Source organism: Lepidochelys kempii, chromosome 4, assembly GCF_965140285.1.
Source record: "Lepidochelys kempii isolate rLepKem1 chromosome 4, rLepKem1.hap1, whole genome shotgun sequence".
Classification (NCBI taxonomy): Eukaryota; Metazoa; Chordata; order Testudines; family Cheloniidae; genus Lepidochelys; species Lepidochelys kempii.
This window is the reverse complement of record NC_136383.1, coordinates 43,652,937-43,671,209: the sequence shown is the minus strand read 5'-3', so window position 1 is coordinate 43,671,209 and position 18,273 is coordinate 43,652,937. Positions and strand designations below refer to the sequence as shown.

The 18,273-nt window shown below is 41.3% G+C and overlaps 1 protein-coding gene across 1 annotated transcript in view; it reads left to right on the top strand.

The window, feature by feature from the left end:
• PGRMC2 (progesterone receptor membrane component 2) overlaps positions 1 to 6,929 on the top strand; it is a 31,715-nt gene extending 24,786 nt beyond the window's left edge. The window contains exons 2-3 of the mRNA XM_073341103.2: positions 4,871 to 5,026; positions 5,779 to 6,929. Coding sequence (XP_073197204.1) covers positions 4,871 to 5,026; positions 5,779 to 5,876 — 254 coding nt within the window. The 3' untranslated portion in view covers positions 5,877 to 6,929. The remainder of the gene's footprint in view (positions 1 to 4,870; positions 5,027 to 5,778) is intronic.
• Positions 6,930 to 18,273: the final 11,344 nt, after the last annotated feature.

The following is an 18,273-nucleotide window of genomic DNA, read 5'->3' as shown; positions in this document are numbered from 1 at the left end:
TTAAAATACATGCATTCTGGAATATATTTGGAGTAATGTTTTATTTCACACTGAAATCTTTATTTTAAAACTACACTGTTTTCCTTTGTGCCATAAAACAAATAGATTTTTTTTTCCATTCTGGCTTACTAAATGCTTGTACTGCTTTATGTGTACATACTGCTTTATGTACACAGTTACAGACATAATTGCTTAGGCAAAGCTCCCTGAATACCCTCTGTGCTGAGATTCATAAGCTTCAGCCAATCAGTATATATAGTACTGCATACATAACAGGAGTTAATAGGCTATGTGACTTTTTAATAAAGAATTAGCTTTGCATGTAGAGTTTCATGATCACACTCCTCCATTCATATGCAGCTTTTATCTTCTATTCACCAATGTTCTAGTAGTGTGGGATTATGCATCCGAAGAAGTGAGCTGTAGCTCACGAAAGCTTATGCTCAAATAAATTGGTTAGTCTCTAAGGTGCCACAAGTCCTCCTTTTCTTTTTGCGAATACAGACCAACACGGCTGTTACTCTGAAACCAAACAATTCAAAGTGCATCTTCTGGGGTTTAGGTTAGTTACTTATTGCCATTTGCCTATTAGCACTTATTAGTTAAGATTAAATAAGGGCTGAACTAGTTGGGTCTCTCTCTAATCAGTCTTCGTATTCTATCAGAGTGCTCATACTTTCACAAAGAAGCATGTTAGATGAAAGAGTACTGAATATCTGGTCCAAAAGGACTTGGTTTTTTAGCTACAAGATTGGTAGCTAACAATCTGTGGTATAAAAAATTGGGTGGTGGTCCCCGTTTGAAATACATTGGTGAAGAAAGATTTCTTTGAGCTGGTATGTGGTAATGCTGTACCAGCATTAATTTGGTAGCATTACCAGTTTTCGAAGAATCTAAGCTTTCCCTTAATTTTAAGCTTCTTGCTGTTATGTTTGTGAAGAGAATCATGTGAATATGAACTGATGTCACTGCTATGTCTTCAGATTGACAGAAATGAGATCTGAGTGGTGTGAACAGCCCCATGATTTAAATGTGAATGTTTTATTGCTGATCTAGTTAACAGAAACATCCAGCAATTTTTGGGATTGTAGGTAGATATTGGGTAGAGTAGTTCCATCACATTTTCCCCCTCCACTCTTGGTGCTTGAGGAAGAGTATATATTTGTAACCATGTACAGTAAAAACTTTGTTGTTCAGCATGGTGGTGGTGGGAGCGGGGTTTGCTGGTTAATCAAATATTCCAGTTAACTGCAAATTATATTTTACCAATGGAATACCAATTTTCAAAGTATTAGAATACAATAAAATGAATAAAGTATAAAATACAGTAGTACAACCTACAGGTATTCACCAATCCAGGAGTAGTACTGTCCTGCAGAGTGGTTGGTTTCTTGAAGCACTTAGAAAACTTTACCTGTTTACATCTATACAGTAGGTTATTTTATGATGCTACATATCCCTATGGGCAGCGCATAGCATACACCCATATCACTAAAAATATATTTAACGCTAAAACTACTGAACATAATTTAATCTCTTTGATTCAGAAGGCACTTCAGGATCTTACAGTGCCTCAGGGTCATTATTATCAACATCAATTATCATTGTAGATGTAGAACAGGAGTGGGCAAACTTTTTGGGCCGAGGGCCACATCTGGGTGAGGAAATTTTATGCAGGGCCGGGGGGTGGGTGCGGTGTGCAAGAACAGGCTCAGGGCAAGGGATTGGGGCAGAGGAATGGTGCGGACTGTGGGAGGGAGCTCAAGGCAGGGAGTTGGGGTGCGAGGTACGGGCAGGGAGTTGAGGTGCAGGAGGGGTGCGAGGTGCAGGCAGGGGGTTTAGGGTAGCGAGTTCGGGAGGGCGGGGTGCAGGAAGGGTTTGGGCTCCAGCCCAGTGCCACTTACCTAAAGCAGCACGCACCAGGGCCAGGGCAAGCTCCCTGCTTGCCTTCCCTGGCCCCATGCCACTCTGGGAAGTGGCCAGAACCATGTTCCTGTATGGCCCTTAAGGGGGTGGGGGCACAGAGCTCCATGTGCTGCCCTTGCTGTGCCTCCAGTTACCTCCCCTGAAGCTCCTATGGGCCACGGTTCCCTGTTCCTGGCCAACGGGAGCTGCGGGGGGCGGTACCTGGAAGCAAGGCAATGCCCTCTGCACTGCACCCCCCCCACCCCGGGGCTGCAGGGACATGGTGCTGCCTGCTTCTGAGAGTGGGGCGGGGCCTGTGGCACCATGGGGGCAATCCCCTGGATCCTGCCTGTAGTTGCCTGCCTCTGATGTAGAAGGTATATGAGATAGGGCTGAATCTATAATGACCCTATGACACACCCTGGAAGCTGCTTTTTTTTTTTTTTAATAAATCCCTGATATCAGTTTGCTTGCTTGTCTTCTGTCTCTTTTTTGCATAAAAGTAGAGTACAGAATGTGCAACTGCATAACCTCCTGGGCAGTATACTAGTCTTGGTTACTAGATTGAATATTTGCATTGGGAGATGTCAGAAATGCCACTTAACAGAGCTTTCTGGTTGATAAAGTGCCAGATAACAGCTTTTACTGTATATTGTACAGTACTTGCTGATAACGTATTAGCAGGATCATAGATGCATGTTAGGAGCTCAGAACGAGCATAATGAGTGCATATAGGAACCTCAGAAGGGGGGAGAAGCTGGCCATTCTGGTTTATACAACTTAAAAAACGTTTGTATTTTACATATGACAGTACACTATTAGATAAGATCTTTAGTATACCACATGGCTATACTATACAAAGTAATGTCACAGTTAGCGTTCATGAAAAATAAATATATTGAATAACTTTTTACATTTTGGTTTGTAGTTTTTTTTGCTTTCTTCACATTAGAGAGTTGATGCTTCAAACTGTAGTATGTAACTGTTTTTTAGTTTCTACATCTAACAATTCCCAAAGGTTATGTTAAGTGTGGTGGTGTGCTTGAGGAACTTGGCAACCTAACTTTAAACAAATTGCCATCAAAGTTTTTGTATAATTCTATTTTAATATGTAATCATGCAACATTTGGGTTACTTCTCTATGTATGTAAAGGAAACGTATGGAATTTTTTTTGACATGAGGCATAAACAGAATTTTAAAGTGTAATGGATTAAGATAAATTCTGGAAAGCTATTTACCAACCTTAACAGGAAATCATATCAAGTCACACTTGCTTTCCATATAGTAACCCTCTATTTGATAAGTTTGAAGTTTCATTAGCACAGTTGTGTGTTTCCTTGGATCATCTAATGGACTAAGTGGTAATTACCTGCACTGCTATGCTGGAGACTGACTCAACTGCATTCATGCAAGTGTGTCAGCTAGCTTTCTGGAGGGAAAAGGTTATGTCCATGTTTGTTCTGGTCAAACTCCAGATTGGGTAACTGTTTGCATGTCTAAAATTCCTCTTATGTTCAGTTGGATAAACTATTTAACAGTCAAACATCTTGCCTCTACTTTTGTCTCCCCACCTATTTCAGAATAACAGACCAACTTGCCTGGTAATCGCCACAGAAATAATAAAAGGGTCAGGGGCAGGCAACTACAGTCTTCAAGCATACTTATAAAAGCTAAGATTAAATTGGCAGTTAAACTTGTTACTTTTTTATATATATATATTTATTTATTTTTGGAAAAGTAACTGGCATTGTTCTCAACTCAGTTTTAATCACAAACTTAGATTTGCTTTTAGAAATAAGGTCAGTAGATAAGCATCCATGACTGGGAATAAAGAGCTATGAATGGAAAAAAAAAGTTTGACACTATTGCAGTGTTTGAAACCCAAGTGTGGCAGAATGGAGAATCTGAAAATAAAATGGACTTCTATCAAGTTTCATTACTCTGTCTGAGAAATAAAAAGTAAACAATACAAATGATAAAGTAAACTCTATTATAAAACTAGTAAACTTCAATATAGGTAAGAATACTTGTTTAAAATAAACAGTTGTATGCCCCTTTAAACACTGGTTTCAGAGGAACAGCCGTGTTAGTCTGTATTCGCAAAAAGAAAAGGAGTACTTGTGGCACCTTAGAGACTAACCAATTTATTTGAGCATGAGCTTTCGTGAGCTACAGCTCACTTCATCAGATGTTTTGACTTGGACTCCACTTTGCAGTAAGCTGGTTATTAGCCTTTTAGGACTAAATGGTTAACTGATTTACGCAATCAACATTGGACATCTTGCAGTACAGACCTTCATTACAGAATAACTTGGAATCAGACCAGTGTAATTGCTTCATTTCATTGTGTTAGGGTCAACTTTATAAGAATACTCTGAGTTTGATGGTTCATAAGGCATTTCTTTAAAAGAATTGTGTGACGTGGTTGGACCAATACCCTGGTTTTACAATAAAAAGCTGTTCTTCTACCCTTGGTATCACAGTTGAGTTCAATGTCCTAACATCAGGGAACTTAAGTTGAAAGTCTATAATGGATTTCCATTTTAAGATGTTGCCAGGACTTGAAGTAATAGGGCTGAATCAAACTTAAATGGTCTCTTTTGTACGTATGTAGTACTAGTAGAAAAGTTTTTCCTTTCTCATTCTGTTCTCCTGTGCCTTCACCCTCAGACTGCAGAAGCACTTGAAATGACTCACATAAGATGAGTTTGACTTGTGATTTGGTCTTGTCAGATACCTGTGTAAAATATTTATTTTTTTCCTGCCTTTGCAGTGTGGAGCTGCAGTGCCACTAAATGCTTCTCAACATTACAATACTGCTGTTTACATCATCCCATATTTCTGGAGGAGTTGTTGGGAAGTCTTGTTTGCTTTGCTGTTTCTGCCTCACGCATCTTACTCAAGTGTTGAGGTCAATCACTATAAATAAACTTCGAAAATATCTATTTTGTTTTTTATTTTCAGAGGGTCCATATGGAATATTTGCTGGCAGAGATGCCTCCAGGGGACTAGCAACTTTCTGTCTAGATAAAGATGCACTCAGAGATGAATATGACGACCTATCGGACTTAAATGCTGTACAAATGGAAAGTGTTAGAGAATGGGAAATGCAATTTAAAGGTAACTTTTTAAACTAGCAAAACATAATTGTTTACTTATACTACTGAATCTGTCAAAATAACAAATGGGTGGGGGCTTTTTAAAAGATGTTTCTTGCTCACTGGACAGAAGTCGTGGCAATATTTTTATCTTCTTGGAAAAGGAATTCTGACTTACTGAGTTTCAGCTCTAGAAGGCATTTTAATAGTGCCCATGTATGTATTTTTTAATTACTTTTGTTTTTATAAATAGCTAAATAGAAAATGTCATGTTTCAGACTTGATGTGTTAAAGAATTTCACTCCCCTGACATAACAGCTCTTGGAGTGACTGACTAATAGAATATGGCACCTTAGTCATATGATGTTCAGGGTAGGTTCTATTTAATCTTTCTTGTTTGTGTGTAGTACTGATCTGTTTGGTCTTTAAGCTCCTGATGAAAATAATGCAACTTTTAAGTCAAAATTTTCAAACCACACTAAAATCAACAGGGTTGCAAAGGGTACAAGGATAGAATTTTTACCTAACCATTGATTAGTTGTGGGAAAGAGTGGTCAAAGAACAGACAAGTGGAAAATCCCTATAAAGATATTTCAGGGCCTGATCTTGCTGTCAGTCAGTTTTTAAAATTCCTTTGATTACAGTGATGTGGAATCAGAACCTTAGCATGAAAGGGGGAAAAAAAAACCCTGATCTGTAATGCACATTAGTTACAGGAAAGAGATTTAGTGGAAATAACTGAATTTGATTGTAATTGACACACATCTTTTCCAGAAAAATATGACTACGTAGGTAGACTCCTAAAACCAGGAGAAGAACCATCAGAATATACAGATGAGGAGGATATCAAGGATCACACTAAACAGGATTGAACTTTGCAAAAACCAAAGTCGGGGCCTTCAGAACTGAAACCTCTTATTCCCCCATCACAATGTCTTGCATCTTTGGGTACAATTCATCTGCTGCAAAAATCATTCAACAGGTTTTGTACAAAAAACACACACAATGAAGATTTGAATACTAGGCATCATTTGTGCTGCCAAATTTTTTGTTGCAGTTTATTTGTAATGTGTGGTAAGGCTTCATTTATGAAGAGGGGCCAGGGATGTAAAAGGTTTAAAAAAAAACCCTATTCCTTTTTATCAGTAAGATGAAGCCTTCACATAGTCCATACTTACAGGCTCTAAGTTTAAGAAAATGAAAGCATTCAGTTTTGTTTCACATGTTTTCTCCTGCATTAAAAATATTTACTCATGTACATCAATACTAAAGTCTGGGCCACTGAAACTGGTGTTAAAATGTGAATTTCCAAATTTGTTTTGTATGTGGGCAGAAAAACTTCAGTTTCCTTGAGAGACATCTTTGCAGATTTGAAGGACGTACCAGTGACCTCTCTCTCTGTCAAAAGGATCTGGCAAAACTAATTTCTTTACAACAACTATCAGCTGAAGCCTGCCTTTTACCCTTCCCCTAAATCAAATCAATATTAATTGTGCCTTATTTCACTTAAATAGACTTGAATTGTTTTAAGGGAAAGCCCCCACTATGTCGTTTCAAAGTCACAATAAGCACCATGGAGACTGAAGTTAGAATGTTCTGTTGACTTGCAAACCTTGATGTCATTCTGTGTATAGAATGGAAAAGGACTACTCAGTGTTACTGCCATATGTTAATATACATAAACTTAATTAGCATTGTGATGGCCAAATGCATTCCCTCATGCTTCTTTTTAAATAATTAAACCACCCCACCATGCTCCCCCAACCCCAGGAGCTGCCTAATTTTTGGGAGCCTAGCCTTCACAATGCTGTAGTGAGGGTGTGTGCATCTCTGGGTGGGTGTCTGACTGCAAGACTTGGGAGGGATTGTTTCTGCAGATACTGTAAATACAAGTACCATTTTAATAAAGCATGTACAATACCAAATGTGCTGTCAGATTTTATGTGTAAGCTGTTAGTCACTACATTAGAATATTTGGGGAAAAACCTAGGGCATTAAATATTTTTGCACTGCCATTGAATAAAACTATTATACCCTCATTTATGAGGAATCTTAAATAAGATTTATTCAGGTAAACTTTGGTTTAAATAAATGTGTGAACTATAATGCATTATGGTTCAAGAATATAAACTGACACATAACACTGAAGCATTCCAGGGAATTGGTATAATACCCACTAAGCTAACAAGATATGTCCGCTATTAGATGAAATAGCTGAACTATCAGTTTAAGAAATTTCATTGTTTTTAATCCCTTCTTTCAGCATATGAAATGCATGGTTCTTTGTTATCCAGTCAGTGGCAAGTTGCATCAAAACTAAACATTTAATTGGAACGAATTTTATGAAAGCTTGTCTTGCTTTACTGATTCATGTGGCACTAGTAGACCCTATTAAGGGAATAAGTAAACCCTAATCAGTTGTTACTTTACTGTGTCTACCAGAACCTTATACATGAGCAGGGTCCTTTTGTCCAACATTGCAGGACAACTCTAAACCATGCGAAGGGTGGATGTGAGTATGTTTAAGTCTCACTTTCCATTTTTTGTGTGATACTTGTTCCTTGTAGAAATTAGAAATCACTTAACCTTCCATTCCACAGTTGTAAGCCCCACTTACAACTTTTTCCCACTCCAATAATTAAAATTATGAGTCTGTTTGAAAGAAATGAGCAACTTGTGTTCTGTAGGTAAGTCCGTTGTTCTAACTACTAGTGTATTTTACAATCACAAATAGCATTCAGTACGGCTACTCACAGGGAGTAGAGTTCATGCTAATCCAGACAACTTGCTATAGCACTCTTCAAGACAAGTTACAAAACAAGATGCTGTTAAAGCTTCTGTCTATGCCTAATACAGAAGTGTTAAAGGGAGTTCATAGCATCTGCACTCAAGGTGTGGGTTTGGACCATGCTAGTGCTGGCAAACTACTCTACAAATCATTTGCAGAAGCCTGTTGGGGTAGTGCAGTCAATTTGTTTAAAATGCAAGTAAGTAGTGTAGCAAATTCCATCACACTTTATTACTATACAATTGAGAATACATAAACCCCTTAAATTCTGCTCCTAAAAACTCTCCCTTAAACTCACTTGATCAGAGGCCTTAACATAAACATCAAAAGTTAGTAATTTATCACACCAAAGACAACTGCAGATTTTTTTTTTTAAGTTAGTGACTGTTAAACACCAGTTGTATTACAGTAACTTTCATGGCTCTTGGATTTTTTCCCCTTTTTGACTTGACTAGAGCTCTAGACTTGTCATAAGGTACATTAGCACTATTCATCTTACTTAAAAAAACTGCATCCCTGACTTTAGTCAGTAAATCCATGTTTACATTATAGGGAAGTTCCCTAATCATTTCTTTAGGCACCAAAATTACTGGCCTATAATTCAGACCTTACAACAACTGTTCCTCTGTTACCTTACATGAATGAGAGTTTCAATTAACTTGTATCTAGAACTGGGTAGGCTTAAATTGTGTAACCCAATGGTAGGTGGATCAGACCTCTGACAGGTACCTCAAGTTTGTTTTTTTTAAAACCACTTTGGCAATGCTTGTACAGTTTGTCATGCCAAAAAAGTCATCTGAATAAAATTGTTAGTAGTGTGCAAGAGGATACAATAGAATGGTTTGTACTTTTCACTTACAGCATTTCATTTTGCAAATACTGATGAATCAAGCCACATTACCCCCACCATCTAGAGAAGCCTTGACTGTAGCCACCCTGGCACAGGTAGACCTCCTGTGTAACAACTGCAAGTTGTCTCTCCTGTTTCTAAAGAGCACCTACATGCTGCACATAAATTAGTCCATATAGACCCTGTATAACTAACATTTAATGTTAACAGACCAATTAATGAAGTCTGTTAGACTTTAGAAATCACACCCCAGTAGAGTCCATTACCCCATCATGTGGAAAACCCTGTGATTTCTTGCACCAGTGCTTCAGTAGATTTGGCTCCAGGAGTGGATGCTGTAGGATGTTTGTCCGTATTGTCTAACCCTGCACAGTGGTAAAAACAGTTCAGCTAGTCTCTTGTATACAGTACAGCTATCACTCTTGCTATTTAAGATGTTGCCTATACACAAGCAGATTGATGCGGTTTAGTTTTTTTTCCTGTTGCAGAATACTACATGTGTACAGATACTAAAACTTTTGCCTTTTTTAAAATTTATATATAGTGAACTAGATTCAGTTCAGTTTTTAAAGCTGCAAGAGTTCACACTGCAATACATGGTGAAACAGGAGAAACATTTCAAAAACTTACAAGCTAAAAGTGGTAACCTAAAAACTACATAATGGTCCCGCTAGGGCAGAAAGATACCCAATTCCTGAAAGCAAAACTTAAGACTTTCTATTTGTCAATAGGGGATTATACATCCTATACTACCATCAGTGGACAGTGCTCTGTTGCATTAGTGCAACTTCATGTACTTCAATAGATATAATAGGTGTAAGAACAATTAGATCCATTCTGTTCAAAGTGATTAACATTGGAAACTTCTTAAAAGGTATCAAATTCATAGCTCTTAAAAAAAGTGTTTAGTATGTTTTTCATTGAACAACTCTAACAAACCACTGCAGGCATACAATAATTGGGAAATGTAAAAGGAAACATTGACATCTTGGAAACTTAACTCAGATCGCTATTTAGCCTACTGTAATTAAAGAACCTGCAGACTGCCATTTTGTGAAGTGAGTTTTCTACCTCTTGTGACAATGGTATCCATGGTGCACCGTATTATGTCATCCAGGGAGAAGAGCATGTGGAATATGATTAAAACTGACTGAAGAATAGCAGACCCAAATGTAGCATCCACTCCAAAGCATAGTATTTTGAACATGGGGAGGTTTGTGGCAGATTTCTGCAATAGGGATGCCATTCAATGGGGCAAAAGAAACAGACATCTTGTGGAAAGCTATAATTCTTCTAGTGCTTGCACATGTCCATTCCAATGGAAGTGTCTGCACACATGCGTGTACACCCCACGCATAGTTGCCAGAATTTTTTCCCCTAATGGTATCCATAGAGTCTGCTCCAGTGCCCTCTGGTGTCACACACTCATAGCATCCTTATAAAGGGCCTCCCTGACCCTGCATCCCCTCAGTTCCTTCTTACTGCCTGATTATTGCTGGAACAACTCCTTGTTGCTTCAGGCAAATTTCCAAGTGGTTTTCCCATTATTTCTTTTCTTTTCCAGTGTATATAGTTACAGTAGTGATGGTTGCTGGACTCCTTTGTGCTTAGTAAGCAAGGTTCGTCCACTTCTGGTGGTGGGGCATGCCTCAGTCACCGGGCTTCAAGCCCTGCACTGCCTGCAGCACATCGCATTTTAATCCCTGCAATATTGGATTCTGTGTTTTCAAGCTGCCTGTCCCACTTCTTTGATGCCTGGACTTGCATTACTTCAGACTGTTGGGTACCTCAGCATAATAGAAGTGGGATGCACCCTCCAGTTTCTGTCAACCCCACCTTCCCCCCTCCACCCCATTCCTCTTCAGGGACCCTTCTCACAAGCAACTGTTGGAAGAAGTCATCCAATCCCTCCTTCGGGTGGGAGCCATAATAGAGGTTCCGTGTCACTTAAGAGGAAAGAAATTTTATTCCCATTATTTCCTAATACTGAAAGTCAAGGATGGTCTCAGACCTATCCTAAAACTGTGTCATCTCAACTACTATCTCAAACTAAGTTCTGGATGGTCTCCCTGGCTTCCATCATTCCCTCTCTGGATCCGGGCCCTTGGTATGCTGCCCTCAATTTAAAAGGATGCAAAGTTCCACATATCAATTTTCCACCAGTTCTGTTCCCTGCAAGGCAACAGCGCAGGGTCTCTTACAGACGCCTTCCTGCTATCATGGGCAGATCACCTATATTATGCTTTTCCTCCTATCCCAATGATACACAAGGTTCTAATGAAGATCAAGCAGGATTGGGCACGGGTCAGTCTCATAGCCCTAGCATGGCACAGGCAGCATTGGTTCACAACCCTGTTAGGCCTCTCGATGGAAACCCTGCTCCTGCTTCCGCTAAACCCAGATCTGATCTCCTGAGACCACGGGCAGCTGCTCCACCCTCTTAATCTGATGGCCTGGAAACTCCATGGCTGAATCCCAAGGAGCAAGCTTGCTCAGAGCAAGTCTGTAGAGTTCTTCTAGAAGTAGAAAACCCTCCACCAGGACCACTTATCTTGCAAAATGGAAGTGATTCTCCCTCTAATCCTGCCAAGGTGGAGTTCTGCCCAATCCCCATTGCAATTTATATTGGAATATTTTTTGCATCTGAAACAGGATCTAGCTATTTCTTCAGCCAAAGTCCACCTAGCAATGGTATCGGCCTTCCATCCCTGGCTTGACAACCAGTCTGTTTTTTCACAGAAGATGGTAATCTGTTTTCTTAAAGCCCTGGAGAGGTTATTCCCCCACTTAAGAGAGCCTGTTCCTCCCTGGGATCTAAACCTCATCCTGTCAAAGCTTATGGGTTCCCCGTTCGAGCTGCTGGCAATGTGCTCGTTGATGCACCTCTCCTGGAAAGCAGCTTTCTTAGTGGTCACCACCTCAGGCAGAAGGGTTTCGGAGATCTGTGCCCTCACATTGGAGCCCCCATATACAATCTTCTTTAAGGATAAGGTGCAGCTGTGCCTTCATCCGGAATTCCTCCCAAAAGTAGTTTTGCAATTCCATTGCAGTTAAGCAACCTACCAGTTGTCTTCCCAAAGCCACGTACAAATAAGGAGGGGCAACCTCTACACTCCTTGATGTTAGATGTGCCCTGGCATTTATATACAAAGAACCAAGCCATTTTGCAGATCAACCCTGCTGTTCACAGCAATAGCAGAGAGGATAAAAGGCCTTCCCATCTCCGCCCAGAGAATCTCATCCTGGATTACATCATGAATTCACGCATGCTACGAACTGGCAGGCAAACCTGACAGCTCATTCTACAAGATCACAGGCCTCCTAGTCTGCTTTCTTAGCACAAGTCCCATTCAGAACATCTTCAGGGCAGCAACCTGGTCTTCAGTGCACGTGTTCTCAATGTACTATGCCATCACCCAGCAAGCCAGAGAGAATGCCAACTTCGGCCCCATAGTCTTGCAGGCAGCTTGTTCCTGAACTCTGTGCCCACTTCCTGTGCAACTGCTTGAGAGTCACCTACATTGGAATAGACATGTGCAAGCATTCGAAGAAGAACCAGTTACTAACCTTTCTGTAACTATTTTTTGAGATGTGTTGCACATGTCCATTCCAAAACCCACCTTCCTTCCCCTCTTATCGGAGTCAGAGGGTAAGAGGAAACTGAGGGGGTGCAGGGTTGGCAAGGCTGTTTATACCAGCTCTGAACATGTGGCACCAGAGGGTGCTGGAGCTGACCTGACAGATGCCACTCAGGGAAAAAGTCGACCAACTGTGCTCAGGACACGCACACACCTGCATTGGAATGGACACGTGCAATACATCTCAAAGAACAACAGCTACAGAAAGGTTAGTAAAAGTTTTTGCTCGCAGGCTGTCTGACACCAGCAATTTGTAGCGGGACAGAATACAACTGGAAACCCCTTTAGACTCTGTGGACACAGGTGTACCTTTAACCGTGTCCAAAATGGGGGGGGGAGGGGGGAGGAAAAATCAAATAGCTCTAGTCCTGTCCAAACAGAAAGCTAAAGTCCTCCAAATATTCAAGGTGTGAAGGTTCTGGATGAGGTTTAGGGTGAAAAACCAGAAGATGAATAGTCTGGTGTGATGTTAGGTAAGAACCCAGGATGTGGGCAGAGGGATACCTTGTCTTTAAAGAAAAGAGCATGGAGGGTGGTGGTCAGCCATCCAAGTACTTAACTTACCAACTCTCCAACCAGAAATGATATAGCCACAAAAAAAGTGGTTTTCAGGGATAGGTGTAAAAATGAAGACACAGCCAGAGTTTCAAAGGGAAGCTTCATCATAGAGGTGACAATTAAGTTCAAATCCCAGGTTGGGATGAGTTCCTTGATATTTGGAAACAGGTTAGATAGCCCTATAATAAATTTAGAAGCAAGCATATTTGATTGCCATGAGCATCAGCAAGTTGATATGGAGTGTAGATTGTGGTCAGACCATCTGCCCTCAACAGTATGGTGCTGTAGGGGAGTTCACCATCCTAAAAGGGAGGCATCTGTAGCTATGGGATGTCAGGAAATGGATAGTTGAAAGGGACTCGTCAGCAGACCTTCTGTGGATTTTAGCACATGCTGAGGAATGGAGAGTACCTTTCAAACTGTCTCTGTTGGGGTATAAATGTCCTGAGCCAAGCCTGGAAATAGCAGAAGTGTAAGTGGGAATGTAGCACAATGAAGACAGATGCCACCATGTGACTGAGGAGCTGCAAAGGCTCAATAGGACACGTGTAATCAAATGTGTCAGAATAAGAAATCTGTCTTCCAGTAGGTAAGCTCTGGATGTTGTATTTGCTGAGCACATAAGAGAGGACTTCTCAATGTTGAATTGAAGTCCTAGCATGATGAACAGAGCTGAAGCTCTCTTGATGGCAACCTGGACCTCAATGCAAGAGCATCCTTTAAGCAGTCAGTCATTGAGGTAAGGGAAGACTATGCCTCCCCAGCAATGAAGCAGAGTGGCGACAATTGCCATAACCTTTGCAAACATCCCGGGGGCAGTAGAGAGCCTGAAGGAAAGCACTCAATACTGAAAGTGCTTTTGACTGATGACAGATCACAGAAACCTCTTGTGAGAAGGATGGATCACAATATGAAAATATGTATCTTGTAGTTTGAGGGTTGTGAACCAATCCCTAGGATCTAGAGATGGTATGATAGCTGTGAGTGTTACTATCCTTGAGTCTTGAAGTGTCCCTTGAGGAAAAAGCTCCAGGACAATCAGGCTGAAGTAGATGAACAACCTTGGATAGAATATTTTGAATCAGAAGAGCTGTTGTCTTCTGGACAATCCAGAAAAGGGGGCGGGCATAGATACAGGTGGAGGAGCAGATTATCTGACAGTTTGCATGGGTACCAGGGAACCACAAATCTCTTTTGCACAATAGTCAAGAAGGTGATCGAGCTGCAGAACTAGACAGTGTGTTGAGGTCACTTAAACTGATATACAGTAGGGTATCTGGGCTTGGATCTGATACAGGTTGGAGGGAGTCCCTGTCTGTCCTGTAATGACTCTTGAATCCCAAGCAAATCTTGCACTTAGATAGCACATAAGTATCCTCCGAACAGTGGATATGGTGCAAGTGGCCATCACTAACTGGGATGGACTCCTACCAATTGAGGCAATAATTACATCCTGGGAATTTAGGCATACCCCTAGGAAAAAAGGTCTTCAGTAAAGGAGAGAGGGTACAGCGTCCCGAAACTTTTGCCCCCTTTAACTAAACTAAACCTATTAAAAATAAAACTTAGTCCGTTTAATCTCTAGTAGTCCTAAGTAAAGATTCAATAAACACCTAGCAAAGCAAGTGAGCACTACTGAACGCTCTGTCTCAGGCACAGATGGTTGAAAAAGAACTGGATCTGGTTCATCTGTCATAGCCCTTAATGCCCTTTGTATGGGGCCTGAGAATAGCTAGGGTGTGCATGTGCAGCTGAAAATTTCTGATCCAAGGCACATGCGAAAATTAAGATTTAAAGACTACACTTGAGGCTTGATTTGCAGATTTACTCTTTGCTCTCACTCTGTGCAGAACATTAGCCTCCTTTGTTTATCAAACAGCAATGCTGTTCCAACGGTCTCTTTCCCATCCCAAAATGTTTTACATGTCTTCTGAACAACATTCATGCAGGCACTGGAATGAGCTGATTTTTTAAATGAGTTTTTTAATACTTCTAACAAATTTCACAACGAGTTTCACCATGATGGGCCAAATTCACTGCTGGACTAAATGACTAGCGGATCTTAAACATAAAAAAGAAGCTTACAAGAAGTGGAAGGTTGGACATATGACCAGGGAAGAGTATAAAAATATTGCTCGGGCATGTAGGAATGAAATCAGGAGGGCCAAATCGCACCTGGAGCTGCAGCTAGCGAGAGATGTTAAGAGTAACAAGAAGGGTTTCTTCAGGTATGTTGGCAACAAGAAGAAAGCCAAGGAAAGTGTGGGCCCCTTAATGAATGAGGGAGGCAACCTAGTGACAGAGGATGTGGAAAAAGCTAATGTACTCAATGCTTTTTTTGCCTCTGTCTTCACGAACAAGGTCAGCTCCCAGACTGCTGCGCTGGGCATCACAACATGGGGAATAGATGGCCAGCCCTCTGTGGAGAAAGAGGTGGTTAGGGACTATTTAGAAAAGCTGGACGTGCACAAGTCCATGGGGCTGGACGAGTTGCATCCGAGAGTGCTAAAGGAACTGGCGGCTGTGATTGCAGAGCCATTGGCCATTATCTTTGAAAACTCATGGCGAACGGGGGAAGTCCTGGATGACTGGAAAAAGGCTAATGTAGTGCCAATCTTTAAAAAAGGGAAGAAGGAGGATCCTGGGAACTACAGGCCAGTCAGCCTCACTTCAGTTCCCGGAAAAATCATGGAGCAGATCCTCAAAGAATCAATGCTGAAGCACTTAGAGGAGAGAAAAGTGATCAGGAACAGTCAGCATGGATTCACCAAGGGAAGGCCATGCCTGACTAATCTAATTGCCTTCTATGATGAGATAACTGGTTCTGTGGATGAAGGGAAAGCAGTGGATGTATTGTATCTTGACTTTAGCAAAGCTTTTGACATGGTCTCCCACAGTATTCTTGTCAGCAAGTTAAAGAAGTACGGGCTGGATGAATGCACTATAAGGTGGGTAGAAAGTTGGCTAGATTGTCGGGCTGAACGGGTAGTGATCAATGGCTCCATGTCTAGTTGGCAGCTGGTGTCAAGTGGAGTGCCCAGGGGTCGGTCCTGGGGCCGGTTTTGTTCAATATCTTCATAAATGATCTGGAGGATGGTGTGGATTGCACTCTCAGCAAATTTGCGGATGATACTAAACTGGGAGGAGTGGTAGATATGCTGGAGGGCAGGGATAGGATACAGAGGGACCTAGACAAATTGGAGGATTGGGCCAAAAGAAATCTGATGAGGTTCAATAAGGATAAGTGCAGGGTCCTGCACTTAGGACGGAAGAACCCAATGCACAGCTACAGACTAGGGACCGAATGGCTAGGCAGCAGTTCTGCGGAAAAGGACCTAGGGGTGACAGTGGACGAGAAGCTGGATATGAGTCAGTAGTGTGCCCTTGTTGCCAAGAAGGCCAATGGCATTTTGGGATGTATAAGTAAGGGCATAGCGAGCAGATCGAGGGACGTGATCGTCCCCCTCTATCCGACATTGGTGAGGCCTCATCTGGAGTACTGTGTCCAGTTTTGGGCCCCACACTACAAGAAGGATGTGGATAAATTGGAAAGAGTCCAGCGAAGGGCAACAAAAATGATTAGGGGTCTGGAACACATGACTTATGAGGAGAGGCTGAGGGAACTGGGATTGTTTAGTCTGCGGAAGAGAAGAATGAGGGGGGATTTGATAGCTGCTTTCAACTACCCGAGAGGTGGTTCCAGAGAGGATGGTTCTAGACTATTCTCAGTGGTAGAAGAGGACAGGACAAGGAGTAATGGTCTCAAGTTGCAGGGGGGGAGGTTTAGGGTGGATATTAGGAAAAACCTTTTCACTAGGAGGGTGGTGAAACACTGGAATGCATTGCCTAGGGAGGTGGTGGAATCTCCTTCCTTAGAAGTTTTTAAGGTCAGGCTTGACAAAGCCCTGGCTGGGATGATTTAATTGGGGATTGGTCCTGCTTTTGAGGAGGGGGTTGGACTAGATGACCTCCTGAGGTCCCTTCCAACCCTGATATTCTATGATTCTATGACTAAAGTTTTTTCTCCAGCTGTGAATTTGGGCCTAGGGTATACGTTTGAATTCATTCAATCACTATTGAGTTAAAAGCCCTTGTACCCTCCATGCATCCATCATTTGATTATAGATGGCCCACATTTTAACTCCTTATCCAACTCATTCTATTCAACATGCCATTACAGCTCCGTTCTATGCAGGGAATGGGATCTTTGAAACTGATGCTGCTCAAAGTAAGCCAAGTAAAAACTTCCCAGGAAAAACAAAACATATCTACAATTTTACAAGATGCTAAAAGAGTTCTAGATTCCTGCTTCCTCAAAAACAAACATTTCATTTCATTTGTTTTGTTCATTGTTTCAAAAACATTGTTTTTCTGCATAAAGTTTAAATTCTTCATCCTCATTTTCAAAGTGCTGTTCCAACACTACGCTTGCATTCCTCTTTAATTAACTTCCCATCTCAGGACCTATAGTCACTCTTCTTGCCTAGATACTCCTTTAACCCCTCCCACTTGGATCCTGGTGCTCTTTTCAAACTGCCTTTTGACTGGAATAACCTTTTCCTTTTCATAGAGTCCTATGACAGAAGGGGCCATTGTGATGAACTAATCTGACCTGTGTAACACACCCTATAGAACTTCCCCAATATAATTTCTAGAGCATCTTTTAGAAAAACATCCATTCTTGATTTTAAAAGTGCCAGTGATGGAGAATCAATCACAATCCTTGGTAAATTGTTTCAGTAGTTAATTACTCTCGCTGTTAATAATTTACACCTTGCTTCAACTTCCAGCCACATTGGAACATTTTACACCTTTCTTTGCTAGACTGAAGAGCCCATTAAATATTTGCCCCCAATATAGGTACTTAGATTGCAATCAAGTTACCTCTTAACCTTCTCTTTAAGACAAACAGATTGAGCTCTTTGAGTCTATCACTAAGGCCTGGTCTACAATGAGGGGTGGGGTGGGGGAAATCTATCTAAGTTACGCAACTTCAGCTAGTGGATAACGTGAACAACATAGCTGAAGTCGACGTACTTAGATCTGCTCACCGCGGTGTCTTCACTGCGGTGAGTTGACAGCTGACGCTGCCCCATCAACTCCGCCTGTGCCTCTCGCTCCGGTGGAGTACTGGAGTCGGGAGAGCGCTCGGTGGTCAGTTTATCACGTCAAGATTGGATGCAATAAAGAGACTCTTGCTGGATCGATTGCTGCCCGTCGATCCTGTGGGTAATGTAGACAACCCCTAAGGTATGTTTTTTAATCATTTAATCATTTTCATGACTTTTCTCTCTGAATCCGCTCTAATTTACCCACATCCTTCTTGAATTGTGGACATCAGAATTGGATAAAGTATTCTAGCAGTGGTAGCAGCAGTGCCAAATACAGAGGTAAAATAGCCACTTCTCCTACTCAAGATTACAGCTGATGCATCT